The sequence below is a fragment of the Gloeophyllum trabeum genome (assembly GCF_000344685.1).
Source record: "Gloeophyllum trabeum ATCC 11539 unplaced genomic scaffold GLOTRscaffold_00003, whole genome shotgun sequence".
NCBI classification, from domain to species: Eukaryota; Fungi; Basidiomycota; class Agaricomycetes; order Gloeophyllales; family Gloeophyllaceae; genus Gloeophyllum; species Gloeophyllum trabeum.
Window position 1 is genome coordinate 931,573 of NW_006920412.1, and position 23,659 is coordinate 955,231.

At 53.2% G+C, this 23,659-nt stretch overlaps 9 protein-coding genes and 1 non-coding gene across 10 annotated transcripts; 5 read left to right on the top strand and 5 right to left on the bottom strand.

Annotated features, from left to right (window-relative positions):
- Positions 1 to 503: 503 nt before the first annotated feature.
- Positions 504 to 4,601, bottom strand: GLOTRDRAFT_71921 (Vps54-domain-containing protein; the record flags this gene model as incomplete). The annotated part of the gene is made up of 9 exons (XM_007865087.1): positions 504 to 1,153; positions 1,211 to 1,302; positions 1,376 to 1,498; positions 1,546 to 1,632; positions 1,688 to 1,809; positions 1,881 to 2,659; positions 2,710 to 2,930; positions 2,966 to 4,254; positions 4,325 to 4,601. 9 exons carry the CDS (start codon positions 4,599 to 4,601, stop codon positions 736 to 738), a joined length of 3,408 nt encoding a protein of 1,135 aa, XP_007863278.1. The 3' UTR covers positions 504 to 735.
- Positions 4,602 to 4,920: 319 nt separating this feature from the next.
- On the bottom strand, positions 4,921 to 7,827 carry GLOTRDRAFT_56488 (bifunctional tryptophan synthase TRP1). The gene is made up of 11 exons (XM_007864817.1): positions 7,669 to 7,827; positions 7,454 to 7,618; positions 7,311 to 7,404; positions 7,121 to 7,259; positions 6,972 to 7,068; positions 6,323 to 6,918; positions 6,047 to 6,272; positions 5,668 to 5,983; positions 5,351 to 5,611; positions 5,223 to 5,299; positions 4,921 to 5,164 (listed from the first exon to the last, which is right to left on the bottom strand). The coding sequence occupies exons 1-11, from the start codon at positions 7,708 to 7,710 to the stop codon at positions 5,063 to 5,065; spliced, it is 2,115 nt and encodes a 704-aa protein (XP_007863008.1). The 5' UTR covers positions 7,711 to 7,827; the 3' UTR covers positions 4,921 to 5,062.
- A 148-nt stretch (positions 7,828 to 7,975) lies between these two features.
- GLOTRDRAFT_35700 (asparaginase-domain-containing protein) lies at positions 7,976 to 10,492 on the top strand (the record flags this gene model as incomplete). The annotated part of the gene is made up of 11 exons (XM_007864657.1): positions 7,976 to 8,158; positions 8,387 to 8,470; positions 8,524 to 8,563; positions 8,622 to 8,758; positions 8,809 to 8,908; positions 8,977 to 9,087; positions 9,137 to 9,238; positions 9,335 to 9,603; positions 9,660 to 9,910; positions 10,091 to 10,265; positions 10,322 to 10,492. 11 exons carry the CDS (start codon positions 7,976 to 7,978, stop codon positions 10,490 to 10,492), a joined length of 1,623 nt encoding a protein of 540 aa, XP_007862848.1.
- Positions 10,242 to 11,644, bottom strand: GLOTRDRAFT_114527 (uncharacterized protein). Its single transcript, XM_007865088.1, has 5 exons — positions 11,527 to 11,644; positions 11,268 to 11,468; positions 10,942 to 11,217; positions 10,322 to 10,884; positions 10,242 to 10,265 (listed from the first exon to the last, which is right to left on the bottom strand). Exons 2-4 carry the CDS (start codon positions 11,377 to 11,379, stop codon positions 10,613 to 10,615), a joined length of 660 nt encoding a protein of 219 aa, XP_007863279.1. The 5' UTR covers positions 11,380 to 11,468; positions 11,527 to 11,644; the 3' UTR covers positions 10,242 to 10,265; positions 10,322 to 10,612.
- Positions 11,645 to 13,889: 2,245 nt separating this feature from the next.
- GLOTRDRAFT_36380 (uncharacterized protein) lies at positions 13,890 to 15,084 on the top strand (the record flags this gene model as incomplete). The annotated part of the gene is made up of 4 exons (XM_007864709.1): positions 13,890 to 14,189; positions 14,245 to 14,454; positions 14,507 to 14,956; positions 15,013 to 15,084. The coding sequence occupies 4 exons, from the start codon at positions 13,890 to 13,892 to the stop codon at positions 15,082 to 15,084; spliced, it is 1,032 nt and encodes a 343-aa protein (XP_007862900.1).
- A 764-nt stretch (positions 15,085 to 15,848) lies between these two features.
- GLOTRDRAFT_36867 (Brix-domain-containing protein) lies at positions 15,849 to 16,862 on the top strand (the record flags this gene model as incomplete). Its single annotated transcript, XM_007864744.1, has 5 exons — positions 15,849 to 15,966; positions 16,020 to 16,309; positions 16,366 to 16,467; positions 16,522 to 16,657; positions 16,708 to 16,862. 5 exons carry the CDS (start codon positions 15,849 to 15,851, stop codon positions 16,860 to 16,862), a joined length of 801 nt encoding a protein of 266 aa, XP_007862935.1.
- Positions 16,863 to 17,718: 856 nt separating this feature from the next.
- Positions 17,719 to 19,458, top strand: GLOTRDRAFT_103940 (uncharacterized protein; the record flags this gene model as incomplete). The annotated part of the gene is made up of 4 exons (XM_007865089.1): positions 17,719 to 17,786; positions 17,835 to 18,614; positions 18,666 to 19,090; positions 19,133 to 19,458. 4 exons carry the CDS (start codon positions 17,719 to 17,721, stop codon positions 19,456 to 19,458), a joined length of 1,599 nt encoding a protein of 532 aa, XP_007863280.1.
- A 258-nt stretch (positions 19,459 to 19,716) lies between these two features.
- On the bottom strand, positions 19,717 to 20,385 carry GLOTRDRAFT_109971 (LigT-like protein). Its single transcript, XM_007865090.1, has one exon. The coding sequence runs from the start codon at positions 20,343 to 20,345 to the stop codon at positions 19,836 to 19,838; it is 510 nt and encodes a 169-aa protein (XP_007863281.1). The 5' UTR covers positions 20,346 to 20,385; the 3' UTR covers positions 19,717 to 19,835.
- Positions 20,386 to 20,540: 155 nt separating this feature from the next.
- GLOTRDRAFT_136789 (uncharacterized protein) lies at positions 20,541 to 22,621 on the bottom strand. The gene is made up of 3 exons (XM_007865091.1): positions 22,168 to 22,621; positions 21,954 to 22,114; positions 20,541 to 21,900 (listed from the first exon to the last, which is right to left on the bottom strand). The coding sequence occupies exons 1-3, from the start codon at positions 22,583 to 22,585 to the stop codon at positions 20,734 to 20,736; spliced, it is 1,746 nt and encodes a 581-aa protein (XP_007863282.1). The 5' UTR covers positions 22,586 to 22,621; the 3' UTR covers positions 20,541 to 20,733.
- Positions 22,622 to 22,707: 86 nt separating this feature from the next.
- On the top strand, positions 22,708 to 22,800 carry GLOTRDRAFT_t39. The gene has a single exon. It is a non-coding gene; the product is annotated as a tRNA-Ser (tRNA).
- Positions 22,801 to 23,659: the final 859 nt, after the last annotated feature.

A 23,659-nucleotide genomic window follows, 5' to 3' on the forward strand; every position in this document is an offset into this window, starting at 1 on the left:
GATAGTCACTGACAGCGGCCCCACAACGCCGGATTGCACCACCCATCCCGCATTCTCAGGTCAGAGTCCGTTGACGTTGGTGCATGATGTATGTCTACGGGTTTCCTACGGTGGATAGCAGAGCTGATACAATTTTATTCTTGTTATATTTGCGGTTGGTCTAGAACGGGGACCGTATCTATGTACCCCACGTTACGCGTGAAAAGGGGTCTTCTTGCACTGCACGACCTGTCAAGAAGCGCGAGGAATATGCTGATCATCGTTGCTGTGCAACTTACCTACTTTGGGTCTACAATGCGTGATTATAATGCAAGCAGACAATGCCCCTTGTCAAGGGTCGAGATGCAACTCAATCTACCATATAGTGGCGGCAATCGGTCTTCTGTGAAGTATGTCGCGAGAGGAGACTCAGTTACCCGGTGGACGTCGATGCGTCTCTGCCGGCAGTCCTTCACAGCAGCATATGCGCATTTTCGCATTGTCACCATATCCCATGTCAGGAGGTGGAACATCACTCGCATCCACTATAAATAAGATATCCGTCCATTACGCACAAGAAGTCCAATATATCATAGCTTTCGCCGAGCCTGAAGCGTGAAGCCTCCTCAAATAGCTAGGCACTTCATCGAAACCGATAGGCTTCGCTCCTAAAAATCGACGGCGCAGAGTTATATCGAGCGGCCACAGAACATTTACAGCCCATATCGCGGCAGCATGTGACGACAACAGTCCGCATCATGGAGCCGACTGTCCCGGAGACTGGACGCTATTTTGCTCGACCGGAGACGTAGATGGAAGACCGTCATTCGGACGGGGTGTGTCTGCCACCTCCTTGAAGCCGGCCTTCTCGGGAGGTAAAGGCGCTGTACTATTTGCCCCGTTGAGCGCACCATTCGCGAGCGGGGGCGTCGGGGTCGGTCCGAGAGAGGGTAACGGCTTCTCCTTTTCTGGAGACTTCACGTCCCGAGACGCCAGCATGTTCTTAATTCGTTGATTCGCTGTAGTCCCTGGTAAGCTGGTAGTGCTCGAATTGAGGTCCTGCCTGCGAGCCACGGACTTCTCTGAAATGATAGTCTCTAACATGCCACTAGGTGCACCGACGTCCTTGAGGGCTGAGAGCTTCTGATGCAGATATCTAGCGTCTGCCAGCAATCTATGGAAGGTATATTAGCGACCAGTCAGATGGACAGAGGCTGACATGACACCGTACCTATCTTTCGCCTCTTGGGAGGGAAGGTCAATCTTCTGGTACTCTTCAGACAGCCTATGATTGATTGCTGCGAAGACTTGAGTCATCACGTACTATTGCAGGAGAGATGCCAGTCAGCAATAGTCTCGAGATGAGCTCGGAAGTTGGCTTCTGCCGTAGACGAACCTCGACTATCGGTGTTGAAAGATAGCGTGATAGCACCTTGTGCAGCGTGACTGTCTCTTTCACAAGCATCTCCATGTAGCCGTTGACGCCGGATGGCGACTTCGGTGCATTCCAATCGACTGTCTGCTTTGCATTAGTGAGACGCGTGGCGTGGTGAGAGTCAGACATGCCTGTAATGTTCGGATATGGGCTTGTAAGCGGTCACCCATAATCGCGATTAATTTGGCATGAATTTCGTGTTGATGCTCTTGATAGTCCTGGAAAGTTCACCGATCAACACTAGCAGATAAACACTAACCGATATCAACAAACCCGCTTCAGCTTATCGAACTCCACGAGCATGACTGCCTGCTTCGGACTCAGATGCCTTCTAAAAGTCTCGCGCACGTAGGGTATCAACGCAATCATGATGGACAGAGATTGCGAAGCCAACGCTGCCCGTTAGTGTATCAGCACTTTGAAAGATCAAAAAGAGCGCAGTACCAAGGAGTCATAGTACACTCACCAAGATGCTTAGCTGTGATGTTCTTCAGGCCTGCGCTCCTCATCGCGCCAGCGCCAAGCACGACCTGGCATGTGCGAGAATTAAAAGCCTTAAGGAACTCGATCACTCGACTCATCGCGTCTGTCGTGAGCATGGTCATGTTGGCGACCAACTTGAGATAATCCACGAGGAGAGCAAGGGCCTGCAGGGTGGCGGGTACAGCGAAGTAGGTATGGTCCTCGATTCTCAGGCGCTTCGTATTGGCGAGAGTCTGCCCTGACGGGCTGGGTGACATGGCAGAAGTGACCAAAGTAGAATCGGAGGTCGATGGTGAAAGGAGTGCGGAGGGAGTGTCTGCTTGATGGAGCTGCAATTGCGGTGGATCCCGTACCGCGCAGTCTACAAGTATATCTGCTACAGCTTGCGAGTCGGGCGACACTTCAGCGGCACTCCATTGCTCGTCCTCCACAAGCTTCGCCGACTGCGTTAGCCTCTTCTGGTGGAAGACTTGTAGGAAAGCCTTTGCTTGGCTGACAGCAGCTCCTCGTAGACTGACAATCATGCGCTGACATGCGATTTCGCACTTGACGACAAAGTCCCAGGTGAGCTGGAAGAGGTCCGCGAACTCCTGCAATTCCAAAGCGCTGTGTTGTTCTGACCGGTGATTCAAGGCTTGGGCGCAGAGAACGTTGGCCGTCTCGGCCGCAGTCATTAAGAGATCGGAGAGCGAAGACTGAACAGTCTCCAAGGACACTGGGGACGGGCGTGACGGCGCAGTGGGCGTTGCTTGAGGCCGAGGCCTGGTGGTACCAGAGTCAGCTAGTCAATAACCGTTGGGTATGCTCCCGACACGCACTGCATTCTCTCCAGTACTTCGACTAGGATCTTATTTTGCGTCTTGAGACCCTCTAAGCAATTGAAAAGGTTCTCATACACTTTCCGTATCCAACTCATAAACTCTGCCTGGCTGAGTAACTTGAAGTGGCCAGCAGCACTTGATTCCTGAAGGTCACTATCGTCCACATTGAAGCCAGCAGGCAATTGCTGATACACAGTGAAAGAGAGTAATGACTAACTGGAGCATTATGTAGCACAAGCTCACTTACTCGCTTGGTGATTCCCCGGACTTCGCCCAACACTACATGTCGCCAGGATTCTATAACCCTCTCTACGCTTCCTTCGCTGGTTTGGCCACCATTGGCGGTGCCGTGAAGTCTCGCCCGAACTAAACCACTCAGTAGAGGTCGTAGCCTATCCCTTAGTGCTAGGTCAGTGTCGTCCTCGATCCGACCATTTTCGTTAGCCAGTTTCGGGGACGCATCGATCCGACCGAGGATATCAAGACGAAGAACCGTGACCACTTCTGAAGTCAGGGCCGTTGCTATATGGAGCGTCAAATCTCGAAGATGGTCAGGGAGTGCAGAGAAAGCTTGAAGGGTCGAAAGAGGGAATGCCGAAACTGTCTGTTGCGACAGGCCCGTTCTTGAAGCAGAGGGTGACGGCGACGTCGGTCTTGAAGCGCTATCCGATTCCGGTATGGGTGGGAGGGGGGATAATCGGCCATTTTCTGAAGGCAGCAACGGCAGCGACTTCACCGTAGAGCTAGAGGAAGGCTCCGCCCCCCACAGTCCCTCGAGCCCTTCGATGATACCGAGCGCATCCTGCCATTGACCGGCATCTACCAAACCTCGTGCAATTCCCAGCATCTCCCACACTTCGCCTACCCGCTTCACGCTCTCTTTCACGACACCCAGGTTCTCTTTCTTCATTTCTAATCGCACGCCCTCTGCACCTCTCTTTGCAGTCCCTTCGTCAACCTCTTTCAGGAGCTCACGCAACTGTGATATCCGAGAGAGGCATGTTGAAGATTCGGTCTGCAGGTCTTGCAAATTAGACAAGGCAGCAAAGAATGACGTAGAACGGAGGGAGATTTCGTGGGTCAGATGGGCTTCAAGGGTGTCGGTATAATGTGAGAATTTGTCTAAGAGCGGCAGAGTATGTGACAATGCGGTAGAATCAGAGAAATCAGCACCCCCGAGAGAAGCAGGGTCCTGCTCGGTCACCCATGCAAAAGTCCTAGGGTCCCCCAAGTCGAATTTAGGCTCAAAGAAGACGGACGGAACAGTTTCAAGCGGTGGAAGGGACGGCGCTGGCGGCGCACCAGGTGTCCGAGGTGTTCTGGCTACTTGGCCAGTACTACTAGACGCCTCTCCTTCAGGTTCGAACCTTGCGTTTCGCTCGAACCTTTCCCATTCGTCCGAAACGGCTTTCAGGTACGAGTCAAAGTCTTTCCGGCGTACCCGAGGGATCTCGGCGTGTGGAACTGCGGGGAGTCGAGAATGAGCTTTGGGAGGAGCTCCCTGTTTGTGGGGGTTATTCAGAACAGTAGAGATAGCTTGGGAGAATGACAGAGAACGGGTTATGGTGGGTGAACTCTAGAAGGTCGGAGTGTGTGATATGCGTACCATGGAACCCATGCTTCGAGCTACTCCATTCCGGGGGTATTGCGCCGAGTGTTAGCGAGGTGGTCGATGCATTCAGTAAGCCGTGTAATGGTACCGTCCCGCCAGCCGCGAAGTAATCGCCTCCTCGACCTTCAGTCGTTTCGGAGACACTACTAGGACCGGGTCTTCGAAAAGACGGATCCCAATTGAATCTGTACGGTCTAGGAGTCGCCTGGTTATCCGGTAGAGGTGGTGGTGAACCCGGCCGTGACGGAGGTGCCGAGCTGTATTCAGACATAACGTTGAGGCAGCAGTCTCAGGCGCTCCAAATGCTATGACCAGTGGAACATAGATGCCAGAACAGCCGAATAGGAGACAACGCGCACTGTCGAAAGTCTACGTATGTGCTGCCGTCCCAAGTCAATAGGCAACACAGGATGGACGCCGCCTGGATTACGATTTCGAGTTTTTGAGTCCTAGACCACTCTATGCCCGCAACGGATGATGTATCGAAGTCGCTGGAGCAGAGACTTATAGAATGAAGGGACACGTTGCTCTGGAGTAGTGTATGTTTGACAGACATGAATCACTCTGCCGAAGCGTGAAGCCCATTCAATCACGTGACCAGTATTAATAGTAAAGATTAATTGACTTCGAAAAGACCGGGATACTCATATTACGGAAAGAGGGGAGCCCTGGGGTCTTCATGGACAGCAGGAAACCCCGATAGTTATGATTGTGTTCCATCAAATACAGGCATCATGCCGTGGTGGATACATGCCAGTCAAGGATATCTTCCCACTTCCCTGGCAGCAGCTGCGATATCTGCTCGACATCCTTGTCCCCCCGACCGGAGAGACACTAGAACAAAGAAAACATCATTATTATTCTGCCACGGTATCAGTACACAAATACGCACCACTACAATATCCTTGTCCTTCGGGAGGGTCTTAGCCAGGCGCACGGCCTCCCAGATAGCATGTGACGACTCCAGAGCTTCGATTGCGCGTCAGCACAGGTAGTGTATAAAAATGCGCCTGAACTGACCAGGAATGATACCCTCCAACTGAGTGCACATCCGGAAACCCCGCAACGCCTCCTCGTCGGTCGCCACGACGTACTCCGCCCTTCCAGAATCTTTTAGCCAGGCGTGCTCAGGCCCTACACCCGGGTAGTCGAGGCCCGCACTGATGGAGTGCGTCTCTATGATCTGGCCTGCGAGGGACTGGAGGATGTAAGTCCGCACACCGTGGAGGACACCAGGCTGCCCCTTCGACAAAGTCGCGCTGTGACGGTCCCCATCGATGCCTGATAAGATGAACGTCAGCACACCGAAAGGTACTCGATGTCTGGTTCAAACTCACCTTCGCCGCCAGCTTCCACACCGACCAGCCTCACGCTCTTGTCCGGGATGAAATCATAAAAAGTCCCGATGGCGTTGCTTCCGCCACCCACGCAGGCGACGACCACGTCTGGCAGCTTGCCCGCAGCCTCGCGCAGCTGCACCTTAATCTCCTCGCTGATAACCTTTTGGAAGTCCCGCACAATCGTGGGGAACGGATGCGGGCCGATGGCAGAGCCGACGAGGTAGTGGGTGGTCGAGAGGTTGGTGACCCAGTCGCGCATCGCCTCGTTCACAGCGTCTTTGAGCGTGCACGAGCCGGAGTGGACGGGTACAACCTACACACGAAGCGGGCAACTCGTCAAAGAGGCATTGAGGAGGTTGACGGACTCCGACCACACCTTGGCACCAAGCATCTGGATCCGGAAGACGTTGAGGGCTTGCCGCCGTACATCCTCGGCACCCATGTACACAATGCATTCCATGCCGAACCGTGCGCATACGGTAGCTGTGGCTACACCATGCTGCCCAGCGCCCGTTTCCGCAATGATGCGCGTCTTGCCTATCCGCCTCGCAAGGAGGATCTGGCCGATAGCATTGTTGATCTTGTGCGAGCCTGTATGATTCCTGCGAATATGTCAGAGTGCACTTCACGGTCGCGGCACAGAAGGACTGACAGGTCTTCCCGCTTCAACCAGATTCTAGCCCCTCCTGCATGGGCGGTCAGCTTCTCGGCGAAGTAGAGATTTGACGGCCTGTTCATGTAACCGTACAGCCCCCGGAACTCCTTCCAGAACTCGGGGTCCTCCATCGCGCTCTTATGCGCCTCCTCAAGCTCCATCAAGCAATCGAACAATGCCTCGGGGACATACTGCCCACCGAACTGACCGAACCGCGCCGGCAGCACGATAGGGTCGGACGCAGTATTCGACACCGAAGGGCCTTCCTTGTTCACATTCACGACTGGGGTCGTGACCTTGCCGTTGAGCGGCGTGCCGCGCTTGTGCGGCTGGCCTTTCAAGCTGATCTCTTTGCAGTAGGCTTCGACCTTCTGCGCGATTTCGGCGGCGGGGGCCTCCTTCATGACGGAAACGAGTCGGCTGCCTACGACGACTGCGTCCGCGCCCGCGTCTGCGACGAAGTCGAAGTGCTCCCGCGTGGCGACGCCAAAGCCCACTGCGAGCGGGACGTCGGTGTATTGCCGCACTCGAGCGATGATGTCGGGAAGAGCGCTGTTTATTCCGACTTTGACAGACGATCCTGTGGTACCCATCTGATAGCGAGATGTGAGCGGGTCAGCCGTTGAGGCAGATGGCGTTTACCCGCCTTTGAGACCACGTAGATAAACGAATCGGCTATTGAAGCAAGGAACTTGATGCGCGGGAGGGACGTCGAGGGGGCGATCAGAGGGACATACGACATCCTGATCGTCTATATTAAGGTACTAGACATATTGAATTGGAAGTAGAACGCACCCGGCACTGGCACACCTATCCCTGAAAATCTTGGCTTCCTCGGGCGGAAGGTCGACCATGATAAATCCATTGGCACCGGCCTCCCTGGCGTCGTGAATAGCCTTTTCTTCACCGTATGCAAGCATGGGGTTGTAGTAACCTAAAGTAAAATGAGTGAGCTATGTAATGCGACCATTGTGAAGGCACTCACCCATGAGCATTACTGGTGCAGTCAGACCCTTACTACGTGCTTCACGTACAAGGCCCAAGACAGTCCCATACTCGACGTCATTTTTTAAGGCAACCTGAGGATACTTGAGCGTCAGATCAGCATCGAGGCGATAGAAAGCTGACAGTATTTGTCTCTTGAATCGCAGGTCCATCGGCAATGGGGTCGGAGAAAGGTACGCCCAGCTCTATGATGTCGGCACCACCCTCTTGCATAGCAAGCAAGATAGGTACTGTATCCCTAACGGTCGGATAACCAGCAGTCACAAAGGTAACTAATGCTGGGCTACCCTATGGATATAGTCAGTTACAGTCGTAGTAGATGTACTTGGTCGACCTACCTCCGATTTCTTTGCTTCAAAAACCTTTTTGATGCCCTCCATGTCCGCAGCAGACGAGTCTGATATATAGAACCAAGCGCAATAATCTAGAGCGTGCTGATTCTGCACCAGTCTCTGAATCGGAGAACAAAGGACCTGGGAAGGTGAAGGGTGGCGTATATATCGCCTGCTGAATATTCTTGATTGACTCGACGGTCGAGTGAGATCTTATCGGGAGAGTCACGTGCTGATTCCTTGATCTAACCGAGACGCGAAGAACGCGCATCGCACCTCACCGCTTGCTTGTGGCTATCGCCTTCTCCTCATTATGGAACTCTCCCAACCGTCAGATGAATCAAAGGTGCTCATGATATACACCGGCGGGACGATAGGAATGCTTGTGGGGCAGCAGGGCTATGTCCCTGAGCCTTACTTTCTGACCGAAACTCTCCGGAATCAAAGTCGTTTCCATGATCCCCTCGAGGACTCGCTCTTTTCTCATTCATCCACCGTCGAAGGTTTCAGAGAATGGAGCACGCAAAGTGGAAGAGCGAGCCCTATAGCTGATTCCCTAACGCATCACTCTGCACCGGTTTCGCCGCCACCGTACTTGTCCGCGCCGACATTACAGGTTCGGTCGTCGCGTCCGATCGGGGCACCGGAGGCTCTGAAACCAAATGCACAATACACTGGTACTCGACGGCCTATATGCACGAAGGTGTCTGATAATGTGTTTGAGGCACATTTGCCCTGCCTCGTCACCCCGCGAACCACCGCTTCTGGTCAGCGCGGTTCGAAGCGCATTCGTTATGCTATATTAGAGGTGGGATTGATGAACGGTCAATGAGATGTGTATCGACTTACCAAATCTTACAGTGGAACCCTCTTCTAGACAGCAGCAATATCGAGATATCTGGTAAGCATCATCAAATAGCCTCCTCATGAATCACAGCGCTCACGGCATGGTAGAATAGATTGGATACGGATAGCCACAGAAATCGAACTCAACTACAATACTTTCGACGCATTCGTGGTTCTCCATGGAACGGACACTATGTCCTACACTTCGAGCGCTCTTAGCTTCCTCTTGGAAGATTTAGGCAAGACGGTGGTATGGCGCTTGTCGTTCTATGAATGTCACATCTCAACATACATCCATAGATCTTGACCGGCGCGCAGATTCCTCTGTCTCAGCTCCGAAACGATGCGGTTGACAATTTGCTCGGTGCATTAGTGATAGCCGGTAATTACATTATACCTGGTACGTTGACACCCAACTGCCGTAGATGGATGCAGCCATATTTGTTGCGTCTGTTTGTTTCACATTAGAGTGTTGCCTTTACTTCAATCATACACTGTTCCGGGGGAACAGAGTATCAAAAGTATCATCTTACGATTTCAATGCGTTCCATAGTCCTAATTTCCCTGCTCTTGTCAACGGTGGGTTCTCATGTCTCGCTACCCCGATAAACCCTGATGGATTATATAGTTGGCATCGACATCGTGGTCAACTGGAACGATGTCATCAGGCAGACAAGTCTCCGAAGGTTCAAGGCCCACAAAGGTGCGCATCGCTTCCATCCTCCCCTGCGTTTTATCATAACAAATCATATCATCAGTGATGAGCCCTCACGTCGGTACGTCTCCCGCTCACTCCCAATATCAGACACGAACATCGCCCTCCCAGCCACGCTTCGCCTCTTCCCCGGCATCACCGCATCCACGATCCGCGCATTCCTCGCCCCGCCCGTGCAAGGCGTGGTCCTCGAAACCTTCGGCGCGGGCAACGCGCCCCAGCGGCAGGACCTCATGTCCGAGCTGAAAGCGGCGTGCGACCGCGGTGTGATCATCATCGCCATCACGCAGTGCGTCAAGGGCAGTGTGGGTGATGCGTACGAGACCGGGCGGACGCTGCTGAAGTCCGGTGTCGTCCCTGGCGGTGATATGACGCCTGAGGTGAGATCCTGTTCTAAGCAGTTCCCCTTAATAACATGAATATTATTAATTTCAAGTGTGCGCTGGCCAAGCTCAGCTACCTCCTCTCGAAACCGGAGCTGTCTGTTTCAGAGGTACGAGACCTAGTGATGTCCCCTCTCCGTGGGGAGATCACCCGCAACCGGTCATCCCCTACAGCGCCGTCCGCAGTCACCGCGGACGAGACAATCGGAAGTAACCTGCAAAACATCTCAGGTATAATATCCCAGATCGTGCGCCTCTCCAGCACGACGCCCGGCCTGCCCCTGATCACAGCGGCACCTTCGCCGTCCTCGTCTACACTGGATGAGACGACGCAGAGAGCCACGGCATCGTGGTCTTGGACGGCTTCGGAGGCTTCTTCGACTGAGGCGTCCCTGCTGCCCTTCCTGATCCATCTGGCCGCTGCGAAAAATTCGTTCGAGGGAATAAACTATTGCTTGACGGCTGGCATGAGGCCCGAGCAGAGTCCGGTAATGGGCTCTACAGGTGCGGGAGTAGTGAACAGCCTTGAGCCAGGCTCGGGAAGGTCCCCCTTGCACACAGCTGCCTTGAATGGCGCCGCGGAATGCATCAGTAAACTGCTAGAGGCAGGCGCCCTGGTCCATCTACGAGATTCGTTGGGTCATACTGCGTTGTACTATGTGCGTCTCATCGAGTGTCACGATCGTGGTTTTCTGACTGTTGCTTGCTTTTTTAGGCAGCACGGCAGGGCCATGAGAATATAGTGGATATCCTGATGAAAGCGGGGGCAAATTTGGGTGGTTCGGACGTCGAAGGCGGTTTCGTTGAATTGGCAGTTCAGAAGGCAAGGAGAACGCGAGACGAGAGGGCACTCGCAATCTGGCAGAAAGCTAGTGGATTCAAGTGACGCCAAGCAGCCAAACTCAAAAGTATGAATACAGTTCGTTAGAGGTAACCGCCAAACCCGTAGACAAAACATCAGTGAATCCTAAGCAAGAACTTGACCCGCTGGCATGTGTGCTAAAGCTCATTCAGGGTATACCAACTCCTCCCCACCTTGGTTTTCACTCGCGTTATCTTGATCCGCTGCTGCGTTCTGTACGGTCTCGCCCAGTGAGCGCAGGAAAACATGTAATTGTGATCTCTCGAAAGTGAACGGCGTGTTGAAGAAGCCGAGCTTCTCCCGAAATTCGTCTGTTTCTTTGTCCAGCTCGTACGGCGTATATTTGACTTGGTCGATCAGGTCGTCAGAGCCGTCTGGTGCTGGTTCGGAGAAGAGGCGCAAACTAAAATTGAGTGCTGATGGCGAAATTGAATGAGTACAAATCAAGGGTAGGGAGGAGTTCGTCAGCACACCGTTGCTTGTTTCTGCGTGCGTGTAGACACAAGAAAAGCACCATTCGTCCGGCAAACCTTCGTGGGGGCTCTTTTCCATATAATGCTTGGGCACCAGCAAATTCGTGAGGTCTTCGTAGAAGCGTATAACACGGCCTTCCATGCTGGTTGGCTCCTTGCCAGGGCCTCTGAACTTGCCTTTGGTCGTTGAGCCCGGCCCGTCGCGGGACGGACCTTTGGCCGCTAGGGACTTGGACCGCTCGATCTCTGCATTCAGTTCGAATCGTAGTTCTTTCTCTGCGAGAGGTCAGCTTGTAACCATGTATAGGTAACGTGCGCGCGCGCACCTAGCTGTTCCAACTCGGCTCTGCGCTGTTTTTCCTGGTTCGCGGCTTCCTTCCATTTCGCAACTTCCTGCTCCAGGCTCCGCTTTTCCTCCTCTACTGCTTCACGCGTCATGAAATGTAACGAAGACGTCTGGCCGGACCTAGCAAGCGGCTCCGAGCGCGCTAGCTGCGTTGATAATTCCTGAATAAGGATATCCTGTGCTAGAATAGAACGATGAGTATGGTGTAATGTAATCTGCAAGGGTGAGGTCCCGCTGACTTTTCAGTCGTGCTTCATAGTTTGATTTCTGCTGCTCTGCTAGTTCTTCTGCTTCGGTGTATCTGACGGAGTGCACCTCTTCGAGCTGCTTAGCTAGGGCATCCCTTTCGGCAGTTAACTGTAGAAAAGGTAAGCAAAGGGCACAGCAGAAAGTAAGGAGCTCCTTCGTACATCACCGAGTCGCTTCTCTAACCGTCGAACGGTTTCATCGCTCTGAGACGTCTTTGGCCGCTTACTGGCGGGACCAGTGGCAGTCTCATCGACCATATCAACATCTTCATCAGCGACAGGGACGGGGGCTGCGGGAGTCTTCTTCGCCGTCCTCTTCCCTGTTGCTGCTTTCCCCTTCCCCTTCTCAGCCGTAGTTGTATGGCCGTTGACTCCTTTGACCGGCACATTCTTTCCCTTGCCCTTGGCTGCTGCAGCCACAACCTGCACACTGGCCTCGGTATCCGAGATCTCTATCTCAGCAACAGGCTCCCCCTTGCCATCGCTGTCAGAAACCTCGGCTGTCGCTCGTGTCGCTCTGCGTTTGGTACCCGCCGCTCCTTTCGCATTCGACGGTCCTGCGACTGCTCGCTGGTTCGCCTTGGCCGAGCGGGTAGTGGCCGCCTTAGTCACAACCGGAGACTCATATATTTCTTGATAGAAGAAATGGGTTAAGTTTATACGTCGAGGACATTATCAGGCAGGACTGGGACTGACATACCGCCTAGTTCGTCGTCTGAAGACATGTGTGACGGTTGTATGTGACAAGAAAGACGCGTTGACCACGTGAAGGCGCGTCCCCCCTGAATCTTTACCGTGAGAAATACTGAAGTGAGAATGTCGCGCAAGGACGCGTACCCAGTACGTCAAGCCTGCAGACTTACTGTAAGTAGGCTTCAGCCCATGAGAGGATACCCTTGAAAACTTGCTGAATCTGCTGTAATTGCTTGCTCTGAGTCTTTGTGTCTATATGCCATGGCTGGTGCAAAATGCGAAGAGCTGACTCCGGAAGGTAGATACTTCGGACGAATACTTACTTGGACGGCTTAGAGCGCCACAAGCCCTTCACTTCACCGATATGAAGGCAGACGGGCCTATTCTTTGAACCGAGGCAATGTGCTGGAGTGATGTCTCGACTGGAGCGGCATTTAGGTGCCATCGACCTTACGTCTTTACACTAGGATGCTACAGAATTCTTCTATCCAAGTCGGTCTCTCCCCTCTATTACACCGGAAGATGAGGGGGAAGGGAGCTCTCTTCACTGTGGTAGGGCTTGCGCACGGCGGGGTGAAGCTACTTGTTTTGTTCTTCTCATCCCACCCCGGAAGCTAGCTTTAGTCGAACTTCTGTCAGCATCTGCTGCAACACGACCCGAACACCATATACGAATTGTTGAAACCTGTGAGCCATGGGACTGAATTTGTCGGCGTCCGCAAGTCCGAGCAGACCTAAAACCTATTGTTGCTGCGGGACTTGGCACCTCGCAGGTAACTGTCGCTGTGGTTCAGACTCGGCACAATTGCCTCCATGGGGCACGTCGATTCTTGAGTATGGTGCTCAAGCGCAGCTCGCGTTTCGAGCACCTTGCCCAGCGAGTATGTACGTGCCGAGGCTGCGGAGAAATGGCGTAATATTACCGGCGCTCACGCTACACGGATTACCACCAGGTTCTAGCAAGTACGGAGCTACAATCGTGCTCGCAGATAACATATACTGCATGATTTGTGGTAAACAGTCAAGTCGGTACAATGTGTGCAGCAAGAGAGGATTTGCAGGTGGACGCAGGAAGCGCTCCGCCAGAACCGCCACCGACATGTTAGTATTTATTTGGCAATGTGACACCAGTCGGCCTTCCCATCCGACACCGCTGCCTCCTGCTCGTCGTCTTTGACGCTCTGACTGCTGCTCGACCCGACGTACGGCGTGCTAAGTATCAGGTAAGTTGCAACGAAGGCTGTTCCCTTGCCGTGCCCACTTGCATCCCCTTCCTCACCACTCCCGATGCCTCTCCGTCAGACCCCGATCTCCTGTCCCAACTCCTCCATTTCCCAGTCATTGCTTGCTGACAAGCCCTTGAACCAAAAAAACCTGAACCGCGTTATTTGTCCTGATTGGCGATGCCAGAGAACACTGACACTACGCGCAAGCGGTCTCGTTCGCCCTCTGACAGCAGTGAGCACCCGAAGACCCACAAGCGCGCGAACACCGGTGCTGCGTCCGCTTCCAATGACTCGACCTCCAGCTCTGCCCAGGGTTCCGCCCATCCCGCAGCCGCGAATTCGACTGCACCGAATGACGTAAAGATGGAAGACGCGCCTCACGCCTCGGACGACGGGACTGCTTCCACTCCCTCACCTACCCGTGCTGGTGACTCCATGAATCCATCCGTAAAAGCCGAAGAGTCTGGTTCACAAGCTGGAGGACCCGAAGGCGATGGCGCTACTACGTCGGGCGGTCCTTCGTCGTCATCCAACCAACCCCCTCCTCCGTCAGCCCATATCCACATGCGCTGTCTCATCGTAACCCAGGACGCGTCCATCATCATTGGGAGAGGAGGAGCCCATGTCAATGAGATCAGAGAGAAGAGTGGCGCTCGGGTTATGGTATCGGAGAGCATACCAGGTAACCCGGAGCGGATACTCAACGTCAGTGGACCGTTGGATGCTGTGTCCAAGGTGCGTGCTTCAAGCCTCGCGTGTCACAGGTGGTAATTCATATCGTATCATACAGGCGTTTGGTCTAATAGTCCGACGAATAAATGACGAGCCCTTCGACAAGCCGTCAGTACCCGGCAGTCGAGCAGTGACTATTAAGTTCATGATTGCCAATTCTCGGATGGGCTCCGTCATAGGGAAGGGCGGCTCGAAGATCAAAGAAATCCAAGAAGCCAGTGGTGCCCGTCTGAACGCCAGTGAAGGCATGCTACCGGGTTCGACCGAGGTGCGCGTCATCCCACTCTTCCTCGGGCTTGCTGACTCAGACGCCGCTCTAGCGCGTCCTGAGTGTATCCGGAGTAGCAGACGCCATTCATATTGCGACATACTATATTGGGAATATCCTAATTGAGGCGAACGAGCGCATGCCTGCTCATTCTCACTCCTCCTACCGACCAACCAGCAACGTCCGAAGGCCACCCGTGGGTGGGTCCTCGTTCGTCCCTGGCTATTCAAACCCGTACGCCCAGGCTCCCCCGCCTCCCCAAGGTCCGCTCCAGACACAGCAGATCTACATACCGAACGACTTGGTGGGCTGTATAATCGGGAAGGGGGGGAGCAAGATCAATGAAATCAGACACATGAGTGCGAGTCAGATCAAGATTATGGAGCCTGGCGCAACCGGTGTCGCTGTCAACGGGGCTCCTGCTGCGAGCGAGGGGGAGAGGTTAGTAGTTATTACGGGTCAACCTGCCAATATCCAAATGGCAGTGCAACTCTTGTATCATGTAAGGCCTACGTCCCCATCTCGTTCCCCAGTACTCAACTCATCGTTTGTATGCAGCGGTTGGAACAAGAGAAGCAAAAGCAGCTGCGAGCCCAACAGCAGGGGACTTCATCCTCAGCTGGCCCGTAAACCCTTACATTATCAGAATCTAATTGCTTCATTCTTCTTGGGCATGGTATGGTATGCTGTTATCATACTTTCCGTTGTTCGTCTCTTCGCTTTCTCTTGGTATCCTGGCATCTGAATCATCCCCATCCCCATCCCCAACCCCCCATCGCCACCTTACCATATCGCTAGTATGCTTTGTCGTCTGTACAAAAGACCATGTGCTGACTTCGTTTCTACACACTGCTGTATGCCTGTCGGGCGGTTGTTAGTAGTCGTTAGCTGGCCTTTAGCTCGAATGATGAGATGCCCCTGCTCTGCAGGGTTTTCTGGGACCTCAAAATGCATTTTCCCACTTTACCGGCATTGGCCGAGCCTAGCCACACTGCGGCACTGAGCGTCAGCGAACAGGCCCGACACAAGTATACAAGTACTTAAGGACAGCAGAGTAGCATATAGTAACATCAACCTCAACGGTCCTACACTTCATTGCAGGCAGCCAGAGCAGGGGCAAAGATGCCGACGTGAAGTCGACACTTCCCAGTACATACAGTATGGACCAAAACATATCTCGATCGAGTAATAGCACGTGGCCGTAAATGATCGACGCCTCCGACGCTTGGAAAGTGCACCTTGCATTTCTTGCAGTCCACATTCTTGCCTTCTAACGCCGACGCTTCACTACCATGGCTTCCGTATTAAAGGCTGCCGCCAAGGCGGAGAAGGGGAAAGGCAAAAGGAAGGCAGACGATGCGGAGGTGGACGTAGAGGAAGACCAAGCCTTACAAATGCGACCCAGGAAGAAAAATAAGCAAAGGGTGCTCATGCTGTCTTCCAGAGGAGTAACACATCGGATGAGGCATCTCATGAACGATATTGAGGTCTTATTGCCTCACGTTAAAAAAGGTACGTTGCTGCCTCGCGATCGGGCGGCTCTCACTGACGGAAATCCGCTCCAGACGCGAAATTGGACTCGAAGAGCCAGCTGCACCTCCTACCCGAACTAGCAGATCTGAACAACTGCAACAACACCCTGTACTTCGAGGCTCGTCGTCATGAGGACCTGTATCTTTGGGCGGCGAAGACGCCCAATGGGCCGAGTATTAAGATGCACGTGCAGAATATCCACACTATGGACGAGTTGAAGATGACGGGGAACTGCCTCAAGGGGAGCAGGGGGATCGTGTCGTTTGATAAGGCGTTTGAGGAGACGGACTGGGGGAGACTGACGAAGGAGGTATTCACGCATGTGAGTGGGCTTGCAAGAGGGCTCGATATCCCTCACTAATTCGGCGCGCCCCTCAGATTTTCTGCGTACCTCCTCAAGCACGGAAAGCGAAACCGTTCATAGACCACGTCTTAACATTCTCTATCGTGGACGGGAAAATATGGTTTCGCAATTATCAGGTACGCGTTATCCGTTGATTATTTTATCAGCAGTTGACTTACTGGTTCCTGTAGATATTGGAGAAAGACCCATTACAGCCTAATGGACCACCGCAAACGTCGATGGTGGAGATCGGCCCTCGTTTCGTATTGACGCCCATACGAATTTTTGAGGGCGCCTTTTCGGGTGCTACTGTGTTTTCAAATCCAGGTACTTTATTACGGTCGATGTTATGCACAGCAATCCTCATCTTGTTCCAGAATTCGTTTCGCCCGCCGCTGTTCGCTCCGCGGCGAAACGAGCGAAGGGGGACAAATACGGGATGCGGAAACAGGCACAGCAGGAACGGAGCGACAGACAAGAGCTGCGCCGGCTGGAGGAAGACGAGTTGGCCGTCCCGAAAGTGTTTGCTTAGCGTGGAGTCTGTGTACGCACTATATCAAAGTCGTGTTATGTGGCGGCCTGCGACGGCGGGGAACCGCTTTGACGTGCCAAATTGGCTCGAGATTCGGGACTACTGCATGGCTTCTACTCGCCCGCCTTTGACTGCATTCGAGATGGGCGCATTTGATGGGTCCAGGCTTGGTGCAACCCTTAAATACGATCCAGCAAGCGGACAATGGATGACTACCTCGTGTCGATTATCCCACTTGCACGCGTTGATATATGTCAATGATACAGTGCTCTGTTAGTATCCAAGGACGTAAGGAAATGTCAACGGATGCTTTCGTTGAGATGTAGTTCTGCAAGAATGGCGCGGTCACACATGATGTTACAGTACAGTGGGCATAAAACCCGACTCACTAGCAGCAATGGCTAGGCTGCACGATAAAAACAACAAAAATGCTTGCTCTGATGGAATGCAGGAATAGTGTCGTGCTGTGGGCGTCGCAGTCGCCCAGTTTGTAGAACGTATTGTATTGGGTGAGGGTCTTAGCGCTGGGCCAATGCTTAGTCAGCAAGTAAGAACGCTGCTATTGTTCCCGAAGAGGCCTAACAAAGGTTCCTCTGGACAAACTGAACGCCATTCCGAGAATGCAAAGGTTCTGCAATCAGGGCCCGATGCTGTCAGCCATGCGCATCTATGTTGTCCAGGGGAAGAGAACAGCGATGGAAGAGTTTTTATACGTCACTCCGCGGACGCGTCGCTTTGTCTCTAGGACCCTTTTGTTCTAGCCAGTTCGCCGTATATAGTCCCGGCGATGCATCTATGGTACCTACACACCTCCCCCTTCGTTGATTCGGTCCTCGTCGTCTGTCGCGGGTTAGACATGTCTGTGTCTCTCTCTATCCATCCTTTCTCTGACTCTCTGGAATTATATGGCCATCCTGATCCTTCGTAAGTCCTCCAGTGGTTGCAAGTTCAACTCCCTCTTATCTCTCCCAGTTCGGCATATTCTCTTTCAGGCCATGTATCCATAAGCTTGGCTTCCACTTCATCTCTCTTCGAGCGACGCAGAGCTGTGCGCCTGCTGCTCCAGTCCTTGACCATCACATTCGAAGGACAGACAGAGCTCATAACCACCGAGACCGGCTATTCGGGTATGCGACTTTGCTCCATCACTCGCGAGTTGGCTCCCAGTGACCCCATCGAGCTGAGTAACGAGGGTCAAGAAGACTCCGAGGCGCCTTGCTTTTGGAATGTCATATTTAACATCCAAGTCCCAGGGTGGCTTCCGCCATCCGAGAGGTTTGGTGATATTTCAGAAAGCGAAGAAGCCGGCACTTCGTACGCGTTGTACGCCACCGCAAAGTTTGCGAACGTGTTTGAGCCTTCTGCGGACCAATCATGGTTACTCTCCACCTTATGCTCGTCTTTCCGCTCGAAGCCGCGTGTCGTGAGCGCGGATAGGTGCCCCATCTTTATCCGGCGTTTCATGCCTGCCCCGTCGATGCCCTCTTCCTCGACATCTTTATTCCCCCTGGCCAGTTTCGCCAATGAGCCTCTCGCCAACCTTCCGGAAGAATGCCCAGACTCTTCCTCTATACCCCTCAACGTGCTCTCTAAGATCCAGGTGGTTGCATCGGTACCCAATCATATCGACGTCGATGAGGGATCTATCCCACTGACGCTACGGCTGCGGGCGCGCGACCTGCCTGAAGATGTCGCTGCGAGACTACGGCTTACCAAGTTCACTGCAGACGTCGAACAGACGGAGAAGTTCCGGTACGTTTGTCTAACCAGTGTGGGACGCATAGTCTGATTTGCTTCTTTAAGCATCTCGCCATCCTCAGAATATACTGCGCAGTTCCCTCTACCCCCTCAATCGGAGCAACCTCCGTACAAGTCATTGCGGTCCTGTCACCCCATGGGTGCTCTCTATGATCTCGGGTTCGCGACAGACGGACCTCGTCGTTCAGTCAGTCGATCGTTCTCAGTCCTCTCGCCCGAGCACTCCGGTTCCTTCACCCTTTCAGGCGGAGAGCACGTCTTCTCCGAGAGTGATCGGGGGGATGGTTCGTTGAGCAGTTGGTGGTCGATCCAAACGGAAGTCCCGCTCGGTATGTCTGACGAGGATAAGACCAAGAAGCATTGGGGAGGGCCCAGGAGGCTCAGGCCTACGGCGCAGACGCCTCTGTTCGATGTTCGACACAAGCTGCACCTCGTCTTGGCTTATACATACGACCTCGATCAAAACCAGGGTGACGCGAGTGAAGGTGATGCCTTGCTTACCGGAGACGAAGCTAAGCCCAAACGAGCAGAAGCTCGCGTGAAGTTCTGCATCCCTCTGGACTTCGTTCGCGTGGAGCCTCAAGCTGCTTTATACACTCCGCCACTTTCTCCTGCGTCCTCTGTCTCATCTGTGTGTTCCTTGACGACTTCCCTATCCATGACCAGCATACCGTACACCTCGACGCTCCCACCGTATTCGCAGTTGTACGACTGCAATGGCGAACGGAAGATTGATTACTCCACTCCTCTTCCCCTCTATACGCCTTCGCCTGTATCCCCATTCTTCGGAGATGGTGACGACATCCCACCCGCTGGCAGTATCAAGGATGCCGACTGATCCACCCGGCTCCACGCCTACCCTTCCTTGACCTGTCTGAGCAGCTCGGTCTGCTACCACATTCTTGCTTCTCTCTAACGACCAACATATTGCTCATACTGCATTTTCGCCTATGTATTGCCCCGCTGTTGTCTCAGTTCCGTTGTCCAGCTCTGCATCATTGTAGCCTAGTATTTGCCCCTGCTCTCGTCGTCATTGTCTGTTTGCCCGATGTCCTCGCTTGGCGCTTGCGCAAGTTGTATCCTTATCTATGTTTTTTGTCTGGCGACTATCCCCAATTGTAATTCTATCTATACATGTCTGGTGTAGATACACCAGTAATTCGTTCTTTCCACCTAATTACATTCTCTGCCCAGGCGACCTATTTGCAACTGCTACTAAAGCAAGAAAATTCTCTCCAGTACCTGCCACTCGGATACTGGTCCTTCGCATTTCGCGATCCAGATCTCTCCGCCTTCGAACCCCCTCAGAACGTCTCCTTCACCGCAGTCCAATTCGACAGCGTCTCCGTCGAGTGGCCGAATCTTCCCTTGACTGACCAGTTCATCGCGTATGCGAGTCCTCTCTTCCGGTTCAGAGTCGTCAATATAGAACATCGACATGTGGGGGAATGACGGGGTATTCGGCTCCATCTTAATCCTCTCGTGGATCGCCTTGTGCAGCTCAAGGAGCTGGGCACTGGGGCGGCAAGCCGCGTACACAGACCTGAAATAAGTCGGGCCCACGTCCACTGATTTGAACGTCACCGGGATCCTAGCCTGGTTCGCCGGTATGGCGTTCCGTATGAGCGATATGTCTGTCATGGCGGGGAAAGCAGATAGGGTGATGTGCGGGTCGAAGCGAGGGTATGATGAAAGTGACTTCGCCTGGGGAGGGCGGATATGCATGATCTTCGTCAGTTTCTGGCATTCCTGGTGACTAGGAACGAGCCACAACGAGATACCTGACAGCATACAGTTAATCAGGCGGAAACTAGTGAGTATTGGCACGCACCCATAACGCAATCTGCAGCAGGTGGGTTCAGACAGAATCAAGGAAACTGGCTATGTGATCTCCGATTCTGACTTGACCATGAGGGCATTGCATGAGGAGGGGGATATATTTAAAAGCAGAGCAGCGATGAATATCAAAGTACAGTCCGCAACGACTACGACTATATCTGTACATGCAACCTACATTGGAGCGAAGATACTTGGTTTACTACACATTAACACCCGGCAATCATACATACATGTACACCCCTCAAGATATCCTTTACACACGCATACGCAAAAATCAAGGAGCGTCGATGCTGGCATGCGATTCTGACGTCTTGTCCTGCAGATTCACCCAGCTCTCGCTTACCCCACCGGTGTCGGCGTTGCTCTCCACGTCTGCCTCGGATGCACTGTCGTTATCGCGGCGGTCCCGGTGCTCTCCTTCACTGCTTGGGGCAGAGTAGTCGCTTGCAGCCTTTACCTCGGTCTGTGGCGGGACCGGTGGGGGCATCGTAGACTCTGCCGCAGCAGAATTGGGCAATGGGACTCGTGGTGGGACGGGAACGAGAGCATTCCGTATCGACAGGAGGAAGTGGGGGAGGTTCAGTAGTCCGTCAAGGATCAACGTGGGGAGGTATGACGCTAAGGCGTAAGTGCGAGCCCCAGCGCCTACAGCAAACCGTTCTCCGCGAATCCAGTTCCTAATCTTGTCCAAACCGATCTCGAACCCGAGGAATGTTGTGCCAGAATTCCGCCCGCCAGTGATCACGGTGACGATGGAGTCGACAAACTGCGCAACATCGGTAGGCTTCCTACGTACACCGCGGTAGTGGCCTTCTTCCACAGCAGATAGGAAGGCGGATCCATAAGTGTGCTTTTCGGATGGTGTCCAGTCATCCATCGAGTCAATAATATCACGCATGGGGACGGAACCGCGCCGCCTGGGGCTAGCCACAGCGCCGATGTCTACTGCCACCACTTTGATGTTCTTCATCGACTCAGTCGGGTCCGATAACGCAGCAATGCGAATCTCCCGCCGGAGGACTTCAACGCCGCGGAGAGTAGCTGCGGCGCTCATGGCCTGCTCGCTAGCGAAAGGAAGACCTACGCGAGCGTCCATGGCGGGTAGACACACGATAATACTCTTCCTTTCTTTATGATTCGCGAGACTATCCCGGGATCTTGCTGGATTCGAGCGAAGCATAGGGAGAAGTGCCTGGATAACCTGAAGAGGAGTAATATGGGTAGCCGTCAGGTACGACAGGTAAGAATCCCGAAGGGATATGTGTTCCAGTGGCGCGGGGACGGGCTGTGAATTGGGAGATGGGAGGGTTAGAAGGCAGACTACCGAATGGATGTAGGGACCTGTTAGAGGCGAGGCGTAGGGGTCACCGGCTAACGTGATGGGGAATCGACGGGATAGAGTGGACATCAATGAACGCAGGAAAAACGTCAGAGTGTCGGGCTGTAGTGCTGATCAGGATGTATCGATCGGGCGGATGTCATGAAGTACCGTACCTCTAATGGGTCCAAGACAAGAGCGCGCACAAAGCCGTGACATTTATGCTCTATGTCGTCTACGCCCTCTTGCGTAGACACACTTGTAATAACAATAAATCCTTGTTTCTCGAGCTCGAGAATCAGAGGAAGGCCCAATGGGGTATCTCCACCGAGTACGACTACGTAGATTGCCTCAGATACCGCCTCGAATTGCTTGTGCAAACAGACGCACCAACTACCTGCCTCCTTTCATCGGCTCTTGTCTGTACTCTCTTGCCTCTCTTGTGGTATGTTCGGGCGACGAAGGATCCGTAACCTACCCATAGCCCGGCGCCCGCGAGACCGACAGCGATTCCAGCGGTGGTCTTCGGATGGTCGGATATCCAGTCGAAGGACTTCTCGATCGCCGACTTGGGCGGTGGTGGTGGCGGCGGCGGCGGGCGCGGAGGTATTTCGAAGTCTCCCAGACTAGGCAGATGTATGTCAGGGAAGGACGACCATCCTGGAGGACCGAAGCGCGAGATGTCGGCCCAAAGGCGGTGGACGGCGTCGCGGACGTTGGGGAAATCAGGAACAGACGACGTGGAAGACAGAAAGAGCTCTTCGATAGATTCCAAGTAGCCCTCGATTTCCTCGACTGTGGGGATCATCGTCCTCGCCTGGGTACGAGTCGCATCCAAGAATGCGTCGGCCTCCGCGCGTGAGATTCCCTTCTGGGCTCTGAGGGTAGTATTTGTGCAAACATAGTACTACTACAGAATACCTAAAGCATGACAGCGTGGCCGAGTGGTTAAGGCGACAGATTAGAATCTGATCTACCATCTGTTCCGGTTTCCGGGCGTAGGTTCGAGTCCTACCGCTGTCGTTTTGATTTGACTGTGTTTGATCTTTCCATGGATCGGTATATTTATAATTACTATCATTTGGGTAGTTTTGCAAAATTTGCAAAACTACCGCAGCCCCTAGAGAGAGCTCTATACCAAATAAAAAAATTCAGAGACTTCTTAGGCATGTAGATATAGACTAGTAGATACCCTCTGTGAAGTTGGTTTAGGGAAATATCGAGTGGTCATGGAGAGGGAGGAAGAGGAGGGTGTTTGCAACTGCCTACAGACCGTGTGAAACCTAGATCTGGTACCCATTCCATGATTTTTTGCCGGGATTTTGTTTGGACTATACTGGTGTACCATACATTGAGCCACCTAAGCAGCCCGATTGTGGAGAGATAGAGGATGTAGCTATAGCAAACCTGTTTTGCAAAACGCCGAGAGGCGGATCGTGACAAAAACGTGATGAATCTCGCGGGGATGTCACGCGTGACAAACTTTTGCAAAACCCCCTGCACACCCCGGCATCTGTCCAGCATCCTCTACACCATGAATTAAAATACAAAAAAATTACAGTTGGGTACATAAAAGGGTGCTACACAATGCCATAAAAACGTTTTGGCGCAAGAGCTAGCGAATTGGCCGCAACACGTCGATTTACAGAGAGTTTTGCAAAACTACCCAAATGATAGTATACTGCATGTGACGGCGCAACCTAGGATGCTCTGGGACGTCGTACTATTACTTAACCCAGTACTACTTTGTACATGTCCAGCTTTACTCCATACATGCCCAAGCTCTGATTCCCCTCCTGCTTCCCGATCACGGGAAGTTCTTGCATAGGCTGCATGGAGTCCTCCTGAAGGTACGACATTATATGCTGGTCCAGGTTCGTCA